The 21,712-nt window shown below is 43.8% G+C and overlaps 1 protein-coding gene across 1 annotated transcript in view; it reads right to left on the bottom strand.

Moving 5' to 3' along the window:
* FCRL4 (Fc receptor like 4) overlaps window positions 1–20,172 on the bottom strand; it is a 32,867-nt gene extending 12,695 nt beyond the window's left edge. Inside the window, exons 1-6 of the mRNA XM_052637577.1 lie at window positions 20,112–20,172; window positions 18,389–18,412; window positions 10,410–10,664; window positions 8,782–9,036; window positions 8,055–8,339; window positions 6,945–7,232 (exon numbers count right to left, since the gene is read on the bottom strand). Of these exons, the coding sequence (XP_052493537.1) occupies window positions 6,945–7,232; window positions 8,055–8,339; window positions 8,782–9,036; window positions 10,410–10,664; window positions 18,389–18,412; window positions 20,112–20,172 (1,168 nt within the window). The remainder of the gene's footprint in view (window positions 1–6,944; window positions 7,233–8,054; window positions 8,340–8,781; window positions 9,037–10,409; window positions 10,665–18,388; window positions 18,413–20,111) is intronic.
* Window positions 20,173–21,712: the final 1,540 nt, after the last annotated feature.

Here is a 21,712-nt window from a genome sequence, read left to right as displayed (position 1 = left end):
TCAGTGGTAAAGAATCCCCCTGCCAATGCAGGGCTACAGTCCAACTGGTCACAAAGAGTCAGACACGACTGAGTGAAAAAGCACAAGCCAATGCTGGAGATACACGTTCGATTCTAGGTCGGGAAGATCCCCTATGGAAGGAAATGGCAACTCAGTCCAGTATTCTTGCCTGGGAAATCCCATGGACAGAGGAGCATGGTATGCCACAGTCCATGGGGGTCACAAAAGAGTCAGACATGACTTAGCAACTAAACGACAACAAACACACACTATTCAATCATGATTGAATGTGAATATGATAGACTATTACACAGCTATAAAAAAGAAAATTCCACCATTTGCAACAACTTGTATGAAGCCTGAGGGCATTATGCTAAGTGCAACAAGTCAGACAGAGGGAAAGACAAATATTTTATGATCTCACTTATATATAGAATCTTTCAAAACCAAAAACCAAAAACAGAATGAATTGGTGGTTGCCAGGGGTAGGGGGTGGAGGATAGGAGAAATGGGTGAAGGTGGTCAAAGGATACAAACTTCCATTTATAAAATGAGTAAGTTTGGAGGATGTGATGTATATAGTGGTGATTATAGCTAAGAACATATTGTAAATAGAGTTGAAAATTGCTAAGATAGACCAAGCTAGACAGCATATTAAAAAGCAGAGACATTATGTTGCCAACAAAGGTCCGTCTAGTCAAGGCTATGATTTTTCCAGTAGTCACGTATGGATGCAAGAGTTGGACTATAAAGAAAGCTGAGCGCCGAAGAATTGATGCTTTTGAACCGTGGTGTTGGAGAAGAGTCTTGAGAGTCCCTTGGACTGCAAGGAGATCCAACCAGTCCATACTAAAGGAAATCAGTCCTGTATATTCATTGGAAGGACTGATGTTGAAGCTGAAACTCCAATACTTTGGCCACATGATGCAAAGAGCTGACTCATTTGAAAAGACCCTGATGCTGGGAAAGATTGAAGGCTGGAGAAGAAGGGGACGACAGAGGATGAGATAGTTGGATGGCATCACTGACTCAGTGGACACGAGTTTGAGTAAACTCTGGGAGTTGGTGATTAACAGGGAGGCCTGGTGTGCAGTCCATGGGGTCACAAAGAGTCAGACACAACTGAGTGACTGAACTGAACTGAACTGAAGATAGTAGATTATAAAAGTTCTTATCACATATACACTCACAAAATTGCAACTGCGTAAGGTGATGGATGTGTTAACTAACTTTTTGTGATAATAAATTTGAAATATATACATGCAGCAAGTCACTATATTGTATACTGTAAACTTACATGGTGTTGTATGTCAATTATATCTCACTATGAGTGGAATAGCAACAAAAAGGAAGGCATAAACTCTAAAATTAGGCTGTTAGGTTAGAGTCATTCCTCTTTTTACTACCTGTGTGGCCAGCAACCTTTATTTAATCTTCCCTGTTTGTCAGTTTTCTTATCTGCAAAATGGAGATAATAGTAACTATAGCAGTACTATTATTGGTGGATAAAAATGAGTTAGTAAAGAGCTTTGAACGGTTCTTAACATATGATAAGTGCTATGTCTATGTAAGTATTACCTCTTATTCATTGCCCTTACATTATGCCCTCAGTTCGGTACAGTTGTTCAGTCATGCCTGACTCTTTGCAACCCCATGGACAGCAGTACTCCAGGCTTCCCTGTCCATCACCAACTCCCGGAGCTTGCTCAAAATCATGTCCATCGAGTCGGTGATGCCATCCCATCATCTCATCATCTGTCATCCCCTTCTCCTTCTGCCTTCAATCTTTCCCAGCATCAGGGCCTTTTCTAATGCCCTCACCCTCAGAAATTTCATGGCCCTTTGACCAGTTTCAGGGACACCCTCACACATTAGGCTCACTTTCACACAGCACCAGGTGGCGCAATGGTAAAGAATCTACCTGCCAGTGCAGGAGATTCAAGAGACTTGGGTTCAATCCCTGGGTTGGGAAGATCCCCTGGAGTAGGAGATGGCAACCCACTCCAGTATTCTTGCCTGGACTATTCTCTGGACAGCAGAGCCTATTGGGCTACAGTCCTTGGGGTCACAAAGAGTCGGACACAACTGAGTGTGAACACATGCATGCATGCACACAGCACTACCGTAGCCAACTTCAGCCCATTCTATGGACTGAACTGTGTTCCACCAAAATTCATAAATTGAAGTGGTTCTAACCCTGGTGAGATGGCTTTGGAGATGGTGCCTTTGAGAGGTAGTTAGGTTTAGATGAGGCCGTGAGAATGGTCCTTCATGATGAGATTAGGACCCTTAAAAGAAGAGATCCCAGAGATCTCTCTCACTCTCTCCCCAACTCTATCGCATGAGGACACAGCCAGAGGGCAGCAATCTGCAAGCAAGGAAGAGGAATCTCTCCAGAAACTAACCATGCCAGCATCCTGATTTCAGTCCTGATCTCAGACTTCCAGCCTCTGAAACAGTAAGAAACAAATGCCTGCTCTTAAAGTCACCCTGTCTATTATATCTTGTTACAGCAATGCAAGCTAAGACAGCCTACCTTGGCACCAGTGCTCCAGGCTACCTCAGAGTTTCTGTCCTGCTATGCTATATGCTATGCTATATGACATTTCTGAGCACAGAGATTTTGCAGGAGGTCACAAATTAAAAAGAAGACATTCTGGTTCTGTTGCATATCAACTGAATCCTCGAAATCTGCTTAAACTCGGAGATCATCTGTTTCCTTGCAGACCAGTTGTGAGAATAAAATGAAATTACATGTGTGAAGGAACCAGTTCACTGCCTGTATCAGAGGATGCTGATTCATTCTACTGACCTTAAAATTCAAAAGGAAAGATGAGAAATTTTACATGTAGGTGTGAATTACCAACAGATTCACAATTATTCTCTTTCAGGGATTGTAAGTAAACTTTTCAGTGTAAGAGTCTTCCTGGACTCATGTTGAGTGCAGTAAATCAGACGGAGAAAGACAAATATCACACGATACCATTTATATGTGGAATCTGAAAAAAAAAAGGGGTACAAATGAACTTATCTGCAAAACAGAAATAGTTAGAGAGGCGTAAAACAAACTTGGGCTTCCCTGGTGGCTCAGATGATAACGTATCTGCATTCAGTGCAGGAGATCCGGGTTTGATCCCTGGGTCTGGGAGATCCCCTTGAGAAGAAAATGGCTACCCACTCCAGTATTCTTGCCTGGAGAATCCCATGGACAGAGGAGCCTGGGGACTATTGTCCATGGAATTGCAGAGTCGAACACGACTGAGCAGCTAAACACAAGCATACAAAACAAACTTAACTGCTTAACAAACTTAACAAACAAACTTAACAAACAAACTTGCTGCTGCTGCTAAGTCGCTTCAGTCGTGTCCGACTCTGTGTGACCCCATAGACAGCAGCCCACCAGGCTCCCCCGTCCCTGGGATTCTCCAGGCTGGGGAATAAATTAGAAGATTGGGATTGATACATGCACAGTGTGCATGCATGCTGAGCTGCTTCAGTCATGTCTGACTCCTTGTGACCCTGTGGACTGGAGCCCACCAGGTTCCTCTGTCCATGGAGATTCTCCAGGCAAGAATACTGGAGTGGGTTGCCATGCCCTCCCATATGTACACTGTGTGTTAGTCACTCAGTCGTGCCCGACTCTTTGTGACCCCATGGACTGCAATCCACCAGGTTCCTCTGTCCATGAGATTTTCCAGGCAAGGATACTGGAGTGGGTTGCCATTTCCTTCTCCAGGGGATCTTCCCAACCCAGGGATCGAACCCGGGTCTCCTGCACTGCAGGCAAATTCTTTACCGACTGAGCTACAAGGGAAGCCCATATATACACTACGACATACAAAACAGATCACTAATAAGGACCTACTGTGTAGTACAGGGTAATTGTTAGTTGCTCAGTTGTGTCTGACTCTCAAAACCCCATGGACTGTAGCCCTCAGGCTCATGTGTCCATGAAATTTTCCAGGCAAGAATACTGGAGTGGGTTGCCATTCCCTTCTCCAGGGGATCTTCCCAGCACAGAGATCAAACCTGGGTCTTCTGTATTGCAGGTGGATTCTTTACCATTTGGGCCACCAGGAAGTCCTATATAGCACAGGATATAGCTCAATACTCCATATATGTAGTTCAATACTCCATAAGGACCTACATGGGGAAAGAATCTTAAAAAGAATGGATATATGTATGTGTATAGCAGACTCATTTTGCCATACACCTGAAACTAACACAACATTGTAAATCAACTACACTACAATAAAATTTAAAAGAAAATCAATTAGCAAAAAAAAAAAAAAAAAAAAAAAAAAAGCCTTCCTAGAGAAGCAATGTTTCTACCCTCAGTGTCACTCTGGATTCCAGGGCGTTCAAGACTCTTCAGAGGGTGTCTTATGGGCAGCTTTCAGCTTTGCTAATCTCTTTTTCCCTTCGCCCACCTGATTCTTGAAATGTCGTTTTCACGGTATTTCAGGCTTAGTCTCTGCCCTTCTCTGCTGGGAATCACATCCAATATTACTGTTCAAGAAATTTTGAGGGTGAGATGCAGACCCTCCTGTGGCATCTATCTGGGGGAAGACATGTCAGTTCCCCTGACCTGGGAAGGCCCTGCTTGATCACGGGACATGCCTCGAGGGAGCTGAAGGGAAAATTTTAGCGCAGCTGTGCCATTAGCATAGCAACCCCTTGCCAGAGCCACTAACCGAACTGTTTAGGGTTATGGCTCAGTCAGGGCTGACTGGTTTTATATAAACAGCACAGTTCTCTGCTTATTTAGCATGGTGGACAGTGGTATTTCTTCAAAAAACTTTGACAACAGTTTCTGTCTGTGAGCTAAAAGATTGTATTGAGGTTCAAATCCAGGCTGCTAGGTAGAAGCTTTATGACCTAATGCAAATGAGCAAACTTTTTTGAGTTTCACTTTCCTTTTCTGTAGAATGGAGATAATGATATCTTTCTTTTCTAGGATTATTATTACGATAAGCAAAAGTGATATATGCAAAATATATTCACTCAGCAAATATTTACTGAATGCTTATTATGAGCTGATCAGTAGAATGAGCACTTGTGATAAAAAATAGTCAAAATAGAGATTTACCTTCATGAAGCTACTATGGGAGGTATGGAAGTGTTGAAAGTGTCAGTCAGTCATGTTTGACTCTTTGTGACCCCATGAACTACAGCCCACCAGGCTCTCTGTCCTTGGGGATTCTCCATACAAGAATACTGGTATGGGTTGCCATTCCCATCTTCAGGGGATCTTCCCAGTTCAGGGACTGAACCCAAATCTCCTGCATTGCACGTGGGTTCTTTACCATCTGAGCTACCAGGGAAGCCCTCATGGGGGGTGTGGAAGGAGACAGCAAAGGCTACATGGTATGGGAGTTGGTGACACATGCTGCAAGGAAGAATCAAGAAGGACCAGGAGAGGGAGGGCCTTGGTGAAGAGCTGCCACATTGTATAGTATGGCTGGGAAGGTCTCATTGAGAAGGTGAGTAGAGTTCTGAAGGAAGCAGGGGAATGAGCATGAGGATATCAGAGAAGAGCATTGCAAAGGCCCTGTGGTGGAATGTGACTGAAAGGTTTGAAGAAGAGACAGGGGGCCCTGGTGGCTCAGGTGGAGAAGGGGGGTGGTAAGCCATTAGGTCACAGTAGTAGGACCAACAGATTGCCAGGGCCTGGCGGAATGTTGAGAGGACACTGGTTCTCTCTCTGAAGGAGATAGGGAGCCATGGGCAGAAGAGGAACATGATCTGATTTACGGCTTAGAGTTCCTTCCGATGCTGTGTTGAGAACAGGCTGTGCAGAACCACAGATGAAGCAGAACAGTATTATTGCAATCATCCAGGTGGCTTGGATCAGGTGGTAGGAGTGGACATGGTGGGATTTAGTCATAATTCTGTCATAATTAGTCAATATCTGGCGATATTTTGAAGGCAGAGCTATCAGACTTGCAGGTAGATTCGAGGTGGAGGGTCTGGAATGACGCCTGGCTCATGGGCTGTAGCCCATCAAGATCCTCTGCCCATGGGATTTTCCACGCAAGAATACCAGAGTGCAGTGCCATTTCCTACTCCAGGGAAAAATGTGATGAAGGTCCAGTAACAAAAACTTAAAAGGAGCATCTGACGAATAGGTATAATAGTATCTATTGGAGTGAGGAAAGCCTGATAGTGACGGGTCTGAAAGAAAATAGAAGGGGAGACAGTGAGTAGAGATAACTCTTTTAAGGGGTTTAAATATAAAGGAAGGCAGGAAAATCTTTGCTTTCCCGTAGTTAGCCCAGGATGCAAGTGAACCTGAAATAGAGGCTGCATTGAAGCCCCATAGGAATCATTTCTTCAGTGCCATAGTGGCTGAGTGGGAATCTGACTTGACTTCATATGACTCCTTGGAGATAGATGAATGGATAGAGAGATATAAGCTAGGACTGTGCAATCCCAAAGGAAGGCTTATGTTCTCTATGGACATTTAGGGGCTCTATATTCACTCTTGGTACTTGTAAGTTTCATAACTTGCATGCCATTTGGTACTAAGATACTCTTAGACCCTCAGTAACAGAGTAAAATGATGCCTTAGATCTTTGGTCCTGTTCAACGATTTACTGAAAGGAGAGTATAGTTGACACTTAGGGTGGTGGAGCTCTGCCCTACCAAAACACTACTAATGACATGACGCTGTTCTTGGAGAGCAACAAAACAATGGGTCAGCATTAAAATACACAAAATCATCCCCAAGGGGTGAAATGGTTCCTGGACAGCATTAGCTCACTGGAGTACCTCCTTACAACCTGAATTATTGATATTTAATGGAAGAAAGTGTCTATCACCTTGGAAGATGGCAAAGTGGCAACGAAATTTAAAAAGGAGAATCATAAAGATAGTGTTGGCTATGTCCACCCCTAATTTGAGAAATATGAGAATAAATAAGATCAATGGGGAATAAACCTTACTTCTCACAGTGACGTTCACTGCCTGGCTCTGGATGAGGCCGTAGCCGTTGTCAGCTGTGCAGTAGTAGTGCCCGGCATGGCTCTCCCCGATAACAGGGATCTCCAGCTCTGCCTTCTGGGAGCGCTGGCTTTTCTGCCCCAGACTCTCCCTCGTGTCCTCTCTGTGCCAAGAGAACGTGGTGTTCCCAGTGCCTTTGGCCACAGAGCAGACAAGGACCAGCGTCTCCCCGTCAACCACCTGGTCTTCTTGGGGCTGGGTCTCCAGGAGCACTCCAGACACAGGGATTCCTGTGTGAACACAGGACGACAGGTGAGGGCATGATGGGAGGAGGCTGGGGCTGGGATGTTGGACAGGGGCACTTTTTATGGGACTTGAAGGTACACTCTTCTGCAGGTGCTAGCACTGTAGCCCAGAGATTGCAGATATCAGACCTAGAGCATCACTAAATGTAATAACCTTTTCATCCTGATACATAGGCTCCAGGAGAGAAAAATTGACTCTCCTTGGAAAAGTGTTTGGGTTTTATGTCAGGTCCTAGTTATTAGTCTGAATTATTTTGATCCCAGAGAGATAATAGCAATAGTTGCTATCATTACATTGGCCTAGACTACATCCTTTTCCACCAGTCCTGCTTTTGGTACTTAAGACAAGCCGATATTTACTGTATTTATCTTTCTATGTATGTATGTCCTCCTCTTCCACTTTACACATCACACTGGTTGTTGTTACCAGTTGAGGTCCACCTCTGCGGTTATGTGTTTTCTAAACAGTTTCCCCAAAGACCTGACATTCTAGAATCTGTCGATTCAGTAGCAAAGCATTTAGCTTCTTGTTTTCATTTTGTTTTCCCCAACTCTGTAACTACCTTCATGAATCATCTCTGTCATTTCAAGGTGCTGGAATTTTAAAGAAATGCTAAATTTTTAGAGAAATATAGATGGAAGCAAAATCCTGTATTTCTTTTATTATAGTACCTCACTTCTCATGAGATCTAAGCCTGGAGCCTCTGTCAGGCTGACAAAATCCATCTGTGCTTGGCAGTCCCTACCCCCACGGGGCCAGATGGAGCAGCCAGGGGCGACATCACAGCCTGGCCCTCCAACACTCACTCTGCACGTCAATCTGAAGTGGGAGGCTGCGTTTGTGGATGCCACCAGTCACTGTTTCAGCACCACACCAGTATGATCCTGAGTCTTCTCTCCAAATGGCTGTGATCTGGAGGTCCGGGGACACACTCCGGTTTGAGATCATGACCCCGTTGTCTCTGAAGAAGGCAAAGTGAAGCCGAGTGTCCGGCCGCTCCAGCGGGAGCTGTGTCCCGCAGCTCAGGTTTACAGGCTTCCCCTCTATAGGCTGGGAATCTGTGACTTCCAGCTTCGGACGTGAAAATAATTCTAGAGAGAAGAGGGAAACCAAGCTCTCAGTATGAGGCCAGCTTGGATTCTTGGTTCCAGAAAACTTCAGACATCCAACAAGACAAACTTATTGGCCTCTTTATTAACATTTTTCTTTCCCAGGACTATTTAAGTTAAATTACTCCACCATCTCTACCTCTTAGAGGACTTAGGTCATGAAGTTATCCCACGTTCGCTATGGTATCAGCTTATATAGGGAATTTCCTGGAGGTCTAGTGGTAAGGACAGTGTGCTTTCACTGCCGAGAGCCCTGTTTCAGTCCTGATCCGGGAACTAAGAAAATCCCACAAACCGTGAGGCACACCAAAACAAATCAGCAAACAAACAGACAGAAAAACTACTTATATAGATCCCCACTCAGGTGCCCAGTTTACCCCACCCTGACACTGCTAAGGAAATGTGTATGAAATGAAGGGTTTACCTTGAATTTGAATATTTGTCTGACTTGTTTTCAATACATAAGCATTTTCCAAGAATCCAATGCACTGGTAACAGCCACTGTTATTTAAACTTGCTTTTGGTATCAAAAGATCAAAGCTTTCATCAGTACCAGAAATAATTTTTCGATTCCAAGTATACTTCACAACAGCCAGTTTCTCTCTCCCCCTTTTCTGGCATCTCAGAACCAGCTCATCACCTTCAAACACAGAATATGGCACCTGGAGGATGAGGGAGGCTGGAAATCACACAGAGATAAGACACTGTCATTCAGGCACTCTTTCCTTCGAGTCTCTTGAATTGCAGAGTTTTTCTTTTCCTTTCTTTTCCTTCCCCAGGATTTAGTCTCCTGATCAAGCTCATTCATCTCCTTCCAAATCAGTGTGACTTGCTTCAGATACAATTCCTAAATAAATCCCAGACACATCTATTTAATCATTCAAGGACAGATTCAAAAATAAAAGGATTCTAACATGGAGAGGAAAAGCTGAGAGATGTGACCAAAATCTCTGACATTGCTGAATACAGCAAAGATCAGCACCAACCTGCTGACTAGATAACAGGAGTTGTCAAAGACGCTTTTGGAGAAATGCACTGGGAGGTGTTACAGCGCATTGAAGTGCACCAGGCAGAGGGTTTGTGGTCATAGACACAAAACCGGGGTCGAGAGACAGTGAATGCGGTCCACTCGCGCACCTCTCACGCCCTGCAGATCCTGATTAGAGACAAGTCCTACCCTTTCTCTCTGAGATGACGGCAGTGAATGCCTGCTCCTCCTGACCAATGCCTGGGGAGTGATCAAGCCAGGGGTCCCCAACACCCAGACCACAGATGGTGGCCCGTTAAGAACCAGGCTGCGCAGCAGGAGGTGAACAGCAGGCAAGCAAGCGAAGCTTCACCTGTATTTACAGCTGCTCCCCATCACCCTCATCACCACCTGAGATCCGCTTCCTGTCAGAGCAGCAGCAGCAGCATTAGATTCTCATAGGAGCATGAGCCCTACTGCACTTGAATCATCCGCAAACCATCCCCTTACTCCCTACTCCATGAAAGAGTTATCTTCCACTGAAATGGTCCCTGGTGCCAAACAGGTTGGGGACCCTGCTCTAAATGAAGATCTTTGGAGCAGGAAAAACTGGACGAAGAGATATGTGTGCCAGTTAGACAGGAAAGTAGTGGAGAAGGGACAAATCCTAAGACAGGGGAGGACACGAGGCTTGAGGATGGAGATTTCTCACCTCTGAATTCCTGTTTTAGGGCACTTTTTCCTTTCTATTTTGTGCTCAGCACATTCATGTAGACGCAATTTCTCCCACAGGAGGCTATAATGCTGTTAAAGACAGGACCTAAGACAGCTTTATGTCTGAATCCCCTAAAACTAACTCCTTCCTTTAATTATATGTGTGCAAGATGTCTGCTGATTAATGTTAGACGTTTAAACTCTGATGTCAATAGTAGTTTGAAAAGCACCTATAGACAATGCGGGAGGTCGGACATGAAACTGAAAGATCAAGGCTTAGAGTAGAATGAAGACTTTTCTTGGGAAATCCAGGGAGCTAAGATGTACTGAAACCGCCTCCCAAGTTTTCACTGATTCACCTACTTTCTCACCTGAAGAAAAGATCAAGTGCACGGGGTTACTTGGGAGTGAGCCTGGGGCCTGGCACCTGTACTGTCCAGAATCACGAACCTCAAGGGTATTTCCTGGAGTTTCACGTGGACGTGCTTTCCCAGAGAACCAACGGTAGCCTTGTAATTTCTCTTGTGCATAGAAGTGAAATCCACTACAAGTCAGATTCACTCTCTCTCCACGGAAGACAGTGGTCCACGGAGGCTGGACGGAAATCACGGATTTGTGTACAGCAGCTAGAGAGAAGAGAAATAAGTCTGAGGTGAAGGTGCCTGCATCCCCACCCAGGCAGTTTGTGTGGAATGGACCAGAAGACCTGGCTTTGGAGAATCTCTGAAAGAACCTGTGCAGGCTGCTGTTTTCTCAGGTTTCAAATTTGCTGACTGTTTGTCTTACTCAGGAGTGTCAGCAGCTGCTCTATGGTCTAGAGGAGAATACTGGCCTTTCAGAGGGCAACCCCAGCAGGACCTACTCAGCATGGGAGATCAGTGAGGAGAGACTTGCCAACCCCCTTACCTTTTCAAACAGGCCACATCCTCAAGTAGATTCCTCCTGGGCTCCTTCCCACCCAGACTCTTCGTGTTACTCTCATTTCTCTAAGAAGAGTATTTGTCTGGCAAGGCCACAAAGTGGGGTGAGGGTTTATAGAGGGAGGGAGTGTAGGAATTTTGGGTCAATTCCACAGTTATGGAAAAGGGTCTATATAGTATTTTTACCAACAGGAAGTCGGTAGGGCTGTTATGAGCAGGCTGTTTTCTGAAGTGGGAATTACCCTGAAATAACTACAAAGGGTATGAGTGCTGGGAACCAGGTGCTTCTAAGTCCCCACACCTCAAAGATACTCATTCATGAAAATAAAATGTGGGCCCTGCATAAAATCAAGCCTCAAGATCTTTGAATTATTGATGGACAGAAGCTGGAGAATGTAAGCATAAATACAAATTAAAAAGAAGAGGTTTCATTCTCCCTGTTGAAAGTAAGAGAAACAACTCTCTCTGTTTTTTCCTTCAGAATTTCTTTCAAGCATCGGTGACTCTTTATAATAGCTAAAAAGTCTCTTGCCTGTCTTATGACTCAGAACCATCTTTCTCAAGAAGGAGCCATCTTTTTGAAATGCAGCCATGTAGGGGGACAGCTCCTCTGGCTCCTGACTCCCCATTACCATGGAAGGGTAAGAGTTTACCTTTGGTGTGTACCTTGCTCCAATATGCAATAGTACCTCCAGTCTTACCTAAAGATATGTGCGAGCTAAGTTGCTTCAGTTGTATCTGACTCTGTGTGACCCTGCGGACTGCAGCCTGGCAGGCTCCTCTGTCTATGGGATTCTCCAGGCAAAAATACTGGAATGGGTTGCCATGCACTCCTCCAGGGGAGCTTCCTCCTGATCTAGGGATCAAACCCACATCTCCTGCATCAAAGGCAGATACGTTACCCACTGAGCCACTTGGAAAGTCCCCTACATAAATATATGAAAAAGTTGTTTCTCCTCTGGATAAAAGAGAACTAGAGTGATAAATTGGATTTCCCTGGTGGCTCAGAAGGTAAAGAATCCTCCAAAATACAGGAGACTCAGGTTTGATCCCTGGGTCGGGAAGATCCTCTGGAGAAGGGAATGGATACCCACTCCAGTATTTTCACCTGGAACATTCCACGGTCAGAGGAGCTTGGGCTGCAGTCTATGGGGTCTCAAAGAGTCAGAGATAACAGAGCGACTGACACTAAATATGTGGCAAAAGGTGCTGTCAAGTCCTCCTGCTTGAGAACTAATTATTGTTTAATCTTGAAAACATGGATGTAATGGACTGAATCCCCTTGGCCATATAAGAATGAGAGATCCCTTTTTATCTTTGCAATCTCTTGGTGGATTGCCTGTGATGGGCATTGTATTCTGTTTTAATGCTTCAGTTCAATTCAGTTCAGTCGCTCAGTCATGTCTGACTCTTTGCAACCCCATGGACTGCAGCACGCCAGACCTTCCGGTCCATCACCAACTCCCAGAGTTTACTCAAACTCATGTCCATTGAGTCGGTGATGACATCCAACCATCTCATCCTCTGTCATCACCTTCTCCTTCTGCCTTCAATCTTTCCCAGCATCAGGGTCTTTTCCAATGAGTCAGCTCTTTACATCAGGTGGCCAAAGTATTGGAGATTCAGCTTCAAGATTAGTCCTTCCAATGAATATTCAGGACTGATTTCCTTTAGGATGGACTGATTGGATCTCTTTGCAGTCCAGGGGACTCTGAAGAGTCTTCTACAACGCCACACTTCAAAAGCATCAATTCTTCGGTGCTCAGCTTTCTTTACAGTCCAACTCTCACATCCATACATGACTACTGGAAAAACCATAGCTTTGACTAGATGAACCTTTGTTGGCAAAGTAATGTCTCTGCTTTTTAATTCACTGTCTAGGTTGGTCATAACTTTCCTTCCAAGGAGTAAGTGTCTTTTAATTTCATGGCTGCAATCACCATCTGCAGTGATTTTGGAGCCCAAAATAATAAAGTCTGCCCCTTGTTCCCCATTTATTTGCCATGAAGTGATAGGACCAGATGCCATGATCTTAGTTTTCTGAATGTTGAGGTTTAAGCCAACTTTTTCACTCTCCTCTTTCACTTTCATCAAGAGGCTCTTTAGTTCTTCTTCACTTTCTGCCATAAGGGTGGTGTCATTTGCATATCTGAGGTTACTGATATTTCTCCTGCAATCTTCCAGCTTGTGCTTCCTCCAGCCCAGCATTTTTCATGATGTATTCTGCATATAAGTTAAATAAGCAGGGTGACAATATACAGTCTGCACGTACGTTTTCCCTATATGGAACCAGTATGTTGTTCCATGTCCAGTTCTAACTGTTGCTTCCTGACCTGCATAAAGATTTCTCAAGAGGCAGGTTAGGTGGTCTGGTATTCCCATCTCTTTTAAGAATTTTCTGCAGTTTCTTATGATCCACACAGTCAAAGGCTTTGATGTAGTCACCAAAGCAGAAATAGATGTTTTTCATGAACTCTGTTGCTTTCTTAATGATCCAGCACATGTTGGCAATTTGATCTCTGGTTCCTCTGCCTTTTCTAAAACCAGCTTGAACATCTGGAAGTTCACGGTTCATGTATTGTTGAAGTCTGGTTTGGAGAATTTTAAGCATTGCTTTACCAGCGTGTGAGATGAGTACAATTGCGTGATAGTTTGAGCATTCTTTGGCATTGCCTTTCTTTGGGATTGGAATGATAACTGAACTTTTCCAGTCCTGTGGCCACTGCTGAGTTTTCCAAATTTGCTGGCATATTGAGTGCAGCACTTTCACAGCATCATCTTTTAGGATTTGAAATAGCTCAGCTGGAATTCCATCACCTCCACTAGCTTTGTTCATAGTGTTGCTTCCTAAGGCCCACTTGACTTCATATTCCAGGTTGGCTAGCTCTAGGTGAGTGATCACACCATCGTGATTATCAGGGTCATGAAGATCTTTTTTGTACAGTTCTTCTGTGTATTCTTGTCACCTCTTCTTAGTATCTTCTGCTTCTGTTAGGTCCATACCATTTCTCTCCTTTATTGTGCCCATCTTTGCATGAAATGCTCCTTTAAAGTGAAGTCGCTCAGTCGTGTCCGACTCTTCGCGACCCCGTGGACTGTAGCCCACCAGGCTCCTCTGTCCATGGGATTCCCCAAGCAAGAATACTGGAATGGGTTGCCATTTCCTTCTCCAGGGGATCTTCCCCACCCAGAGATCGAACCTGGGTTTCCCACATTGCAGGCATATGCTTTAACCTCTGAGCCACCAGGGAAGCCCGAAATGTTCCTTTGGTATCTCTAATTTTCTTGAAGAGATCTCTAGTCTTTCCCATTCTATTGTTTTCCTCTATTTCTTTGCACTGATCACTGCTGCTGCTGCTAAGTCATTTCAGTCGTGTCCGACTCTGTGTGACCCCATAGACGGCAGCCCACCAGGCTCCTCCATCCCTGGGATTCTCCAGGCAAGAACACTGGAGTGGGCTACCATTTCCTTCTCCCATACACTGATCACTGAGGAAGGCTTTCTTATCTCTCCTTGCTATTCTTTGGAACTCTGCATTCAAATGGGTATATGCTTCCTTTTCTCCTTTGCTTTTGGATTCTCTTCTTTTCACAGCAATTTGTAAGGCCTCCTCAGACAGCCATTTCGCTTTTTTGCATTTTTTTTTCCCCCTTGGGGATGGTCTTGATCCCTGTCTCCTATACAGTGTCACAAACCTCTGTCCATAATTCATCAGGCACTCTATCAGATCTAGTCCCTTAAATCTATTTCTCTCTTCCACCGTATAATTGTAAGGGATTTGATTTAATGCTTGTTTAGTACTAAAAGCATTTGCTCTCTTTCTTACCTTTGTGGAGAGGATTTCTGGGTTGGTAGATTTTGTTTTAACTTTACTTCCCACAGTTATTACTGTGGTTCTTTCTTATCTGAATGTTTATTCTCTAAGTTTTGCTGTTTCAAGGTTGTGAGAGTTAGTAACTGATGGGTGAAGGTACAACTGTGGCATAAAAATTATTCTGAACTGAGGGCATAAGATAAAAGATTCTATTTATTCATTTTTATTCTGAATTCCCTTATCTGTCTAAAAGCAAAGCCAGTGAAAACAGTCAATTGTTATAAATCACCTCCCCAGGTCTTATCACCAGCTACTGAAAGTCAACACCACACCTAAACAGACATTGTGACAAAACTAGCTTAGCTCCCATCTATTCTTTTAAGGCCTATTTATCTTTTCTAAAACCTATTTGTTTTCCAGTAAGTGGCCTTCCAGTCAATCCTAAAGAAAATCAACCCTGAATATTCATTGGAAGCACTGATACTGAAGCTGAAGCTCCGATACTCTGGCCACCTGATGCACAGAGATGACTCATTGGAAAACACCCTGCCTGATGCTGGGAAAGGTTGAGGGCAAGAGGAGAAAGGAGCGACAGAGGACGAGACGGTTGGATGGCATCCCTGGCTCAATGGACATGAGTCTGAGCAAACTCCAAACTCTGGAAGATGGTGAAGGACAGGGAACCCTGGTGTGCTGCAGTACCTGGGGTCGCAAAGAGTCAGACGCAACTGAGCAACTCAACAGCAGCAACAACGAAGTGACCCTCTTGCCCTTCTCCCCTTCTTTCCAATCCAGATATTACATAATTTCCGAATTCTAATGCTTCCTTAGGTTGTAGTTTTCTATGTACTCCTGAAGTTTTGAATAAACATTTTTCTTTTCTCTTGCCAATCTGTCTTTTGTCAGCTTCATTTGCAATCCTCCATTATAAACATAAGAGGATAGAAAAAAGTTTCCATCTTTGACATAATAAAAGTCATTGCAAACCAAATTATTCACAAACATCCACGTAAACCTTCTCACTCCTTTAATGCTGCTATCTAGCCAGAACAATGCTTTGACAGGCTAATCTTTCATGGTATGTACAATGAAAATTGACTGTTAATGTGATACTTCAGATTCTGTCAAAGATGCAGTAATTCACGAAGGTGGTAAAAGTTCTGTGAGACCACTGCTCTGATGCCTCCAAAGTCACTGACAAGTGTAGTAGAGCAAGATCTGTTAACAACTGAAGAGGGGAAATCAGTGATAGGAACAATACTTGTTTGCTTTCTGAAACTTAGTCCCAGTGCCCATCTGTTGAGCCTGTGGCCTGCCGATAAGTTTGAAAAACAGAAGCACTAACTGCCCAGCTATGTGACACAGTTCTGAGTAAGGAGATGTCAGAAGAATAAAGCTAGGAGTGAAATAAAGGGTGAGGATTCTGGGAAAAGGTTTTTCCTTTACGGTGAAAGGAGAGAAGCATAGCAGGGCAGCTCCTTTGCCGTTTGAGTTTCCTACTCCTCCCTCCCCCCGCCCTCCTGCTTTGCACACAGTCTTGATGCCTGAAGCTGTGACTGCGATCACATACCAAAAAAAAAAATAAAAAAAAAATCAATATTTGCTTCATGCTTTGTTCTACAAATTGCCTATGGTAATCTAAATTTTGTGATGAGGAAAACAAAGTAGATTATTTCCATTTATATTATCTTTTTTCAAAAATAATATCTCAATGTTGAGGATAGGCAATTTACCATAAAATTGTAAGTGGAATCACTCAAGTGTCTTTTTATCTTAGTACATTTGATACTCAGATAAGGAGGACCATCTGTATTTAAGGGTGTATAAGCAATTACTTTTTTTAAAGCTTGAGACATTTCATGCATGTGTGCTACGTCGCTTCAGCTGTGTCTGACTCTTTGTGATCCTATGGACTATAACCCTCCAGGCTCCTCTGTCCATGGGATTCTCTAGGCAAGAACACTGGAGTGGGTTGCCATGTCCTCCTCCAGGGGACTTTCCTGACCTGGGGATTGAACCCACATCTCCTGAAGCTCCTGAATTGCAAGTGGATTTTTTTTTCTGCTGAGCCACCAGGGAAGCCCTGAGACTTTACCTATTCTCAACTTTTTCCATAAGAAAAATACACCCAAATACACCTTAGAATTATACACAAATGTAATGAAAATACTCTGGGGGCAAAAATTGTAGAGTGACCTGAATGCTTGTTTTAAACAAGAAAACTAAGTGTTCTGTTTGGTTATATAAACATTCATATGTCTCTGCAGACCTTTTCTCTCTCTCTTTCTTTAGAGGTTTGTACAGATATACTATGTCCCCAGCAGGTATGAGACTGTGTTTCTCTTGAAGAGAATAGGAATCTGCATTATCTATATTCCTGGGAAGAGCCTGGGATTGGGGAAATGGAGACTTGGGCAGTGGGTCTTGTTCTAGGGAGAAGGGGAAACTTCCTTTGATGGACACAGCTTCATTCCTTGCCACACCAAGTAAGCTGCCCCTGCTAATACAGGCAGCCCTGTGGTCAAGAGGAAACACATCTTGTCAGGGTCTTTCTGAGGTTGGGACGGAGGCAGTGGGTCCTGAGATTACCCACGTCTACTGGCTGACACTCTCTGTATTTTATTTCGCCATCATAGAACTTTTAAGAAAGCTTTGTCAAGTTATGATCTCCTCCCAGTTATTTGTGGGAAAAAGTCTGTATCCACGGCACTGAGGGGGAGACTCTTCTGGGAAGTTTCATGGGACACTGGGCGTCAAGGGGCAGTGGCTCCTGCTGGCTGGAGTTAACTGACCATAATCAGCTCCCTGGGAAGAGAAGACTTGAATGAATCCTCAGGGACTGCTAAAATTCCTGGAAACATCTCCCCAAAGAGGCCTGGACTTTCTGCTAAGTAGTAGGATAGGGGCTCAAACTCATCATGATCTGAGCTTATTAACAGAGAAATATCTACAAAGAATGTTGAAGTTTGGGATGAGTTGGTTGCACTTGCTTAGGGACAGTGATTTGTCAGGGGCTTCCCAGGTGACTCGTGGTAAAGAATCTGCCTGGCAATGCAGGAGCCACAGGCGATATGGGTTTGATCCCTGGAGGAAGAAATGGCAACCCACTCCAGTATTCTTGCCTGGGAAATCCCGCAAACAGAGGAGCCGAGCAGGTTGCAGTCCACAGGGTCACAGAGTAGGAGATGATGGAAGCAGCTGAGTATGCAACTGATCTGTCAAACTGGGGGAAATATGGAGCAGCCAGCAAGTTGTTTGCACCTCAACCTCCCCCATTGAGGTAATAGTTTATTTCTGTTCTTCCCCCCTCAGGAGTCTATGCATTCTGTCAGTTCAGCTAGAATCCCACATCAGATGGGGACACACCTTCTCCTTGGATTTCATGACATATATCCCAGGTCCTCCTCCAAGATCATCCGGCACAGCAGCAGGTTTGGTTCGGGAGTGTGACCCGCAAACTCTCAGGGTCCGAGTCCTAAGACGTGTTTTTACCTGCCCGTAGTCCTCAAGAAAAGGATGTGGGCACGACAAGGTCCCTTTTGACAAATATTTGAGATAGAGGATGTCTGTTAGGACATCCAGAAACGTAAAAGAGAAAGGAAAAGAAGGACTTACCAAGTGGTCCACTGACTGGAGCTGCTGCAAGAGAGTAAAGAGTCAGGTGTCAGCACAAGGCGATGAGTCCCAAACCATTTCACCCTGACAGCCCACCTGCCACTTTCAACTTCCACCCAAAAGGAGGAAAAACATGCCCAGATCCACCCACTCTGGGGAAAAAAAGGTGATGTCATGGTTAGAGTCTCAGGCTGCAGACTCAGACGGAAACAGGTTTGAATTTTAGCTGTGTGACCCTGGGCATGCTACATAAAACCTCCAAGGCTCAATTAATTTCTTCATCTGTAAAATGAGGACCATCAAAGTGACCTCGAGGCCTTATTTTAAGGAGATAAATTAGTAAGTCGTCAGTTAAGTGTTGCTAAAATTATTTTTTAACATAATTGTGGCTGCTGCTGAGGCTTAGCTTTTTGCTATCTTCTTGCCTGGAGTGTTATTCTCCTACCTCAGTATGAAGCAAAAGCAAATCACACCCATGCATTAAAGCCCAGATGAAATTCCACCTCTTCCATGAAGCCCTCTGAGATACCTCTATGCCACAGAACCATCACTTTTCTTTTGACTTAGAACCCCTCCCACTCAAGTTCACATGAAACCCTCAACTGGACATGCAGTATGGGGCAGTGTTTAAAAGCATAACTACACTGTCAGAGTAGAGGTTTGAATCCTGACTCTGCCACCTAACTGGGGCATGAAACTTAAGGCAAGACGTCATCTCTTTGCCTTAGTTTCCTCACCCATAAAACAGGATTTACAGCAGCTCCAGCTCTTCGATTGTTAAAGAATTAGATACATTAATACAATGAGATATTCTTAGAAGATTATCTGACACAGGGTTATCAGCAATAATTAATTATCATCACATATTATCCTATAATCCATTGTGCAACATTTTTCTTGTATTGCCAGGTCAAATACTCTTTTGATTTCCTTATCAGAGTGTCAGTTCTTGAGGACAGAGGCTATGTCCTCCACGTTCCACATCCTCTGCATTGCCCAACACTGTGCTATGCCCCATATGGCCACTCATTCACTATTTACTGAGATCCTGTAATGCGCCAGTCACACTAATAACTCTTCCCTTCTTAATTAGAGCCTGGAGATAGAGCTGAGAACAAGACAAACACGTTTAACAAAATGCATTGTACAAATGACTGGCTAGTCTTTATTTCCCAAAGCTTGAACTACTAGAGATTCAGCGTCTCATTTGGATAGATATTAGCAAGTAACACAGAAGCAGGGAAGCAAAATCAAAGGAAAACTTCTCACTCTCTTTGCAAACATTAGAACAGATTTGATCTTTTAATACAGAGAAAGAAGTAACTATTTTCAGCAGAAGATCATTCTACATCAGCCCATGGTCAGAACATGGTCCTTTCACAAGGGAGTCAGTTCATCTTTTACTCCTAGTCTTCATGATCTGTGATTAGAGAGGTAACAACTAATTGTAGTTTTTTTTTTTTTTTCACATGGAAAAATAAGTCCACTTTTTGGAGAGTAAAAGGAATTTTTCAGTTAGGCAATTAAAAGCAAATGAGGAACACATTTTTGGAAATAATTTTTTCCCTATCTTTCCATTAAATTGATATCTTTCTCCTTTGTTCATTTTCTGCTGTTCTAAATGGGAGTAAAATCTCTTTTTTCAGCAGCCAGCCCAGAGAAGCCATTTGCCTATGGAGAGACTCAGTTTTCCCAGTGAGCAGAGATGACCCCCACCACTTACCGAGGACCAGCAAGGATGCCCACAGCAGCACAGAAGCCTCCTCTAGCATCCTGAGGAGCATCTCATAGGAGACAAGCCAGTTCCCAGCACTGGGGAGTGAGTTCAACAAGTCTCCTCTCTGAGTATCGCTGCTCAAATTAATGAAGTGAAAAGGGGAAGTGGAGGAATCCTTCTTTAAATACCGAATAGCACATTACCCTGTGTGAGAAAATCTCAATGATGAAAGTCAAAATTTGATCAAAATATTTAAGAACTTCTCAGATATCTTGGTATGAATAGCTTCTCAAGGCTTTAGTTGTCTTATTTTCAGAACCCTCCAGACTGTCTTCTGAGAAAACTGTAACCTATCCTCTCTGCTACCAGATATCAGGTAAGACTGCAATCCAATTGAGATCCACATAATCCAAGGATGTGGCTGTATCATTCCAGTGTTCAAAAACTTCCCATTCAATGCAGAAATGACCCTTGACAAACTCTACTGGGCCACCTCCAGATAACCATCTATATAGGATGAAGTATCTGAATTATAAGACAACTTGTACCTTGTCTGACCTTTATGAAAATACCCTGGTTCATTTGCCTCAAATGAAGATACAGACTGATCTGAGAAGGTTGCAAAGAATAAATTATAGCCCCATCATGCTCTTCCTGGAGAATGGACTGTGAAATTTTTGATTTAAGATTCTAAAATCCAAAATTTGCTACAGGAATGTCTCGACCAATGTATATTAATTACATAAGCATAACTCGGTTGGTAAAGAATCTGCCTGCAATGCAAGAGACCCCGGTTTGATTCCTGTGTCCACTGGAGAAGACATAGGCTATCCACTCCAGTATTCTTGGGCTTCCCTTGTGGCTCAGCTGGTAAAGAATCGCCTGCAGTGCGGGAGACTCTGGTTTGATTCCTGGGTTGGGAAGATCCCCTGGAGAAGGGAAAGGCTACCCACTCCAGTATTCTGGTCTGGAGAATTCCATGGACTGTATTCCAGGGAGTTGCAAAGAGCTGGACACGACTGAGCCACCTTCACTTTCAGGCATAGTGCCAGGTGCCAGGAGAATAGTGGTAAGCAAGACTCGATAAGCTTTCATCCTAGTGGGGAGACAGTAAAGCCAACAGGAAGTTAAATAGAATGAAAAGTGCTCTGATAGTTTAGAAGGAGGGAAATCTGGCCCAATTATGGAGAATCAGGAGAAGTTTCCCATGGAAGAGACATCCAAGTAGACTGAGAGATGAGCGTGGTCAAAGGTGGAGGCAGTCACGTCACCGTCATCATCACACTCATAGTATCTGTGACTAAATGACCCCTGGCCTTCTTAGGAGGAGGAGATAACAGACATAGGATGAATTAGGTGAATGGCCCATATTTTTCTCATAATCGCATTTTTCTATATACATACAGTTGTTTTTCTAATTAAGAATCGTATTGGACATCAATTCTAGGCAATGTCCATGACCTTAGAAGTATCACAAAATAAATAAAATGCATCTCCTCTAAAGACTTTGTAAAATGTTGTAAGGATCAAAGTATTGATAGACACAAGGCACCATGGGAACATAAAGAGTGTCAAGGTGGCACTTAGGTCCTTTATCACCTAGCTCC

The sequence above is a fragment of the Budorcas taxicolor genome, chromosome 3 (genome assembly GCF_023091745.1).
Source record: "Budorcas taxicolor isolate Tak-1 chromosome 3, Takin1.1, whole genome shotgun sequence".
NCBI lineage: Eukaryota > Metazoa > Chordata > Mammalia > Artiodactyla > Bovidae > Budorcas > Budorcas taxicolor.
This window is presented reverse-complemented; position numbering and strand designations above follow the sequence as displayed.